We start from the raw sequence: 3063 nt of genomic DNA, 5'->3' as shown, positions 1-3063 counted from the left end.
TTACATATGTGTCCTTATCCCCCTGTTGCTCCCTCACCCCCCCACTCATGCCCTCACCCCTCTGGTGTCTATGTCCATTGGTTAGGCTTATATGCATGCTTACAAGTCCTTTGGTTGATCTCTCTCCCTACCTCCACCCTCCCCTACCTTCCCTCTGAGCTTTGACGGTCTGATCAATGATACTCTGACTCTGGATCTGTTTTTGTTCATCAGTTCATGTTGTTCATTATATTCCACAAATGAGTGAAATAATGTGATATTTATTTTTCTCTGACTGGGTTATTTTACTTAGCATAATGCTCTCCAGTTCCATCCATGCTGTTGCAAATGGTAAGAATTCCTTCTATATTTTTACCGCAGCATAGTATTCCATTGTGTAGATATACTAGTTTTTTTTGGGGAGGGGGTGGCAACACCACTTTATTAGGCTGGGCCAGCCATGAAGCAAGTGTGAAGTGAGCAGATGTGGGCCCAACATCATGGGGGACAGGGCTGCCCACTCAGGGCTGAGCCATGGAGGGGGCGGTGTAGGTCTGGAAGTGCTTGTGGGCCCGCTGGTGTGTGAGCAGTCTTAGGGACATGGTGTCCACAGCCGCCTCCAACCCTGGCTGCTGAGTGATCTCTATTGTGTGGTCATTGGCCAGTTGCAGAGAGGCCAGCATGGCGCGGCACACCTCGAAGGCAGGCTGGCCCGACACCAGCTTCGCAAAGGGACACCACTGGTTGAGCTGACTGAACTTTGAGACCATCTGGTCCCCATACAGGTGGATGTCAAAGGGCACATGCTGCTCCTGCTCCTGGAGCAGGGGCTGGATGCTGTTCTCCCAGTCCCTGACACACTGGCTCAGCTCCGTCTCCTGGACGAACTTCTGAGACATGGTGATGAAGAGCTCCACGTTCCTCTGGACCAGCTCCTCGTAGCTTAGGGATGCCGGCATGGCCTCTGCTTCCAGGTCTGCAGTGTCCTCAGGCTTTGCCCCGTCAGGCTCTGCGTATTCTTTGGGCTCTAGAAAGTCATCTGCTGCCCCCAGCTCCTCCAGGGAGTCCTCCAGGCGGTCCTCCTCAACAGGCCACAGCCCCTCCTCGGCCCTCGGCAGCCACCGCTTAGCTGCCTCCCTCTGCAGTTTCTGGAGGGTCTCCAGCTGCTCCCTCACATCTTTCCAGTACAGAACCTCCATGTCTGCAAAGGACGGGCCCTTTTTCCGGAGCCTCCTGCTGTCAGCATGGTCAGCATAGGTGACCAGGTACCACTCTGGTGGAAGTCCTGCAGCTTGGCGGCCCCCTTCCTCTTGCGCTTCTGTCCCGGAACCTCCTCCATGCAGGCGGGCACGGAGTAGGGTTTACCTTTCTTGAAGGGCTTAGAGTCCAGGGAGCTGAAGGGGTCCAGGCTCTGCCAGGGGTCTGGGGTCTACTTCAGCTGGGACACTGGCTCCAGGGCCTCCCGCCTTTCCCTCAACTCAAACCTCCTGGGATGGGCAGTGCTCTGCTGTGGGCTCCTGGACTCCTGGGGCTCCAGGGGGACCTCAGGGAGCTCTGCCACCCCCTCTGCATCCTCATCCTCATCCCCACCTGTGGGCATCGGGCCTTCTGGAGACGTGCCTGACTCCTGGGAGATGCCGGGCACAGGGACCGGACTCCTGATCATAGAGACTTCCATTGGCTGCTCCTCAGCGCATCCAGCTGTCCTGGGCAGCAGAGTCTTTCTGGGGGACAAGCCCACTGGCTCCAACATGAAGGCTCCTCGGGGGTGAGGGTTGCACGTGTTCATCCTAAAATCCTTCCGACTGGCCAAGACCTCCCCCTGACAGCTGTACAAGGGGTGGCTGTTCTTGTGCATCTCATCCAGGGCTACCAGGGCCATGGGCAGGAGGAGGACGATGGCGACCTCACAGGGGGGCTGCTCATTCCTCAGGTCCACATTAGCACGGGTGTCGGGCAGGTCATCCAGCGACAGGAACTCATCCTCCACCCGCTGGGAGGCCCTGGAGCTGGTGTCCCTGCTGCCCCCGTCTTCCTGCGCCGGGAGCTGCCTGGCCCTCCTCTTGCCAGAGATGAAATTGAGGGCCTGGTAGACCAGTGAGTAGAGGTATTCAACCTTCTTACTGTAGACACAGGCAGAGCCCTGGATCAGCAGCGCTGCCTCCACAAACTTCGTTGTGGTTTTGCCTTCGTCAAAAGAAATGCAGATCTGGTCCGGCTCCTCCAGATATTTGCCCAGCTGGGCCGCCACGTCCACCTCCCAGTTCCTGGTGAGGTTGCGGATGGGCTGCAGGAGGTGGGCGAAGCGCACCTCCACATCCTCCATGCCCGCAGTGGCTGGGGCAGCCTGGGGCCCGCGGGGTTGGCTTCGAGGGGGGCCAGCGCCCTCAGCCCACCACCACTTCTGGCGCCATTTTTCGGCTCCCGCCCAGGACAGCGAGAAGCGCAGGGCACCGGATTCACACCTATGACACAGGCGCCTAGGCATTCCGCCACCTATGCGCCGGAAATGCCTCCACGCGCTCGATATACCAGTTTTTTAAGTTCCACATCTGCTGATGGGTACTTAGGCTGTTTCTAAATCTTAGCTATTGTAAATTGTGCTGCTATGAACATAGGGGGTGCATATATCCTTTCTGATTGGTGTTTCTAGTTTCTTGGGATATATTCCTAGAAGTGGGATCACTGGGTCAAATGGGAGTTCTATTTTTAGTTTTTTGAGGAAACTCCATACTGTTCTCCACAGTGGCTGCACCAGTCTGCATTCCCACCAGCTGTGCACCAGGGTTCCTTTTTCTCCACATCCTCTCCAGCACTTGTCGTTTGTTGATTTGTTGATGATAGCCATTCTGACAGGTGTGAGATGGTACCGCATTGTTGTTTTGATTTGCATCTCTCGGAGGATTAGTGTCTTTGAGCATATTTTCATATGTCTCTCGGCTTTCCTTATGTCCTCTTTCGAAAAGTACCTATTTAGATCCATTGCCCGTTTTTTGATTGGGTTGTTTATCTTCCTTTTGTTAAGTTGTATGAGTTCTCTGTAAATGTTGGAGATTAAACCCTTATCAGTGATAACATTGGCAA

The 3063-nt window shown here is 55.0% G+C and overlaps 1 protein-coding gene across 1 annotated transcript; it reads right to left on the bottom strand.

Moving 5' to 3' along the window:
- Positions 1–389: 389 nt before the first annotated feature.
- Positions 390–2459, bottom strand: LOC102245975 (condensin-2 complex subunit H2-like). Its single transcript, XM_014535669.1, is given in 2 exon segments — positions 390–1250; positions 1253–2459. Coding segments are annotated over 2 exon segments (1803 nt in total). The 5' UTR covers positions 2306–2459; the 3' UTR covers positions 390–500.
- Between the last annotated feature and the right edge of the window lie 604 nt (positions 2460–3063).

The sequence above is a fragment of the Myotis brandtii genome, unplaced genomic scaffold (genome assembly GCF_000412655.1).
Source record: "Myotis brandtii unplaced genomic scaffold, ASM41265v1 scaffold148, whole genome shotgun sequence".
NCBI classification, from domain to species: Eukaryota; Metazoa; Chordata; class Mammalia; order Chiroptera; family Vespertilionidae; genus Myotis; species Myotis brandtii.
This window is presented reverse-complemented; position numbering and strand designations above follow the sequence as displayed.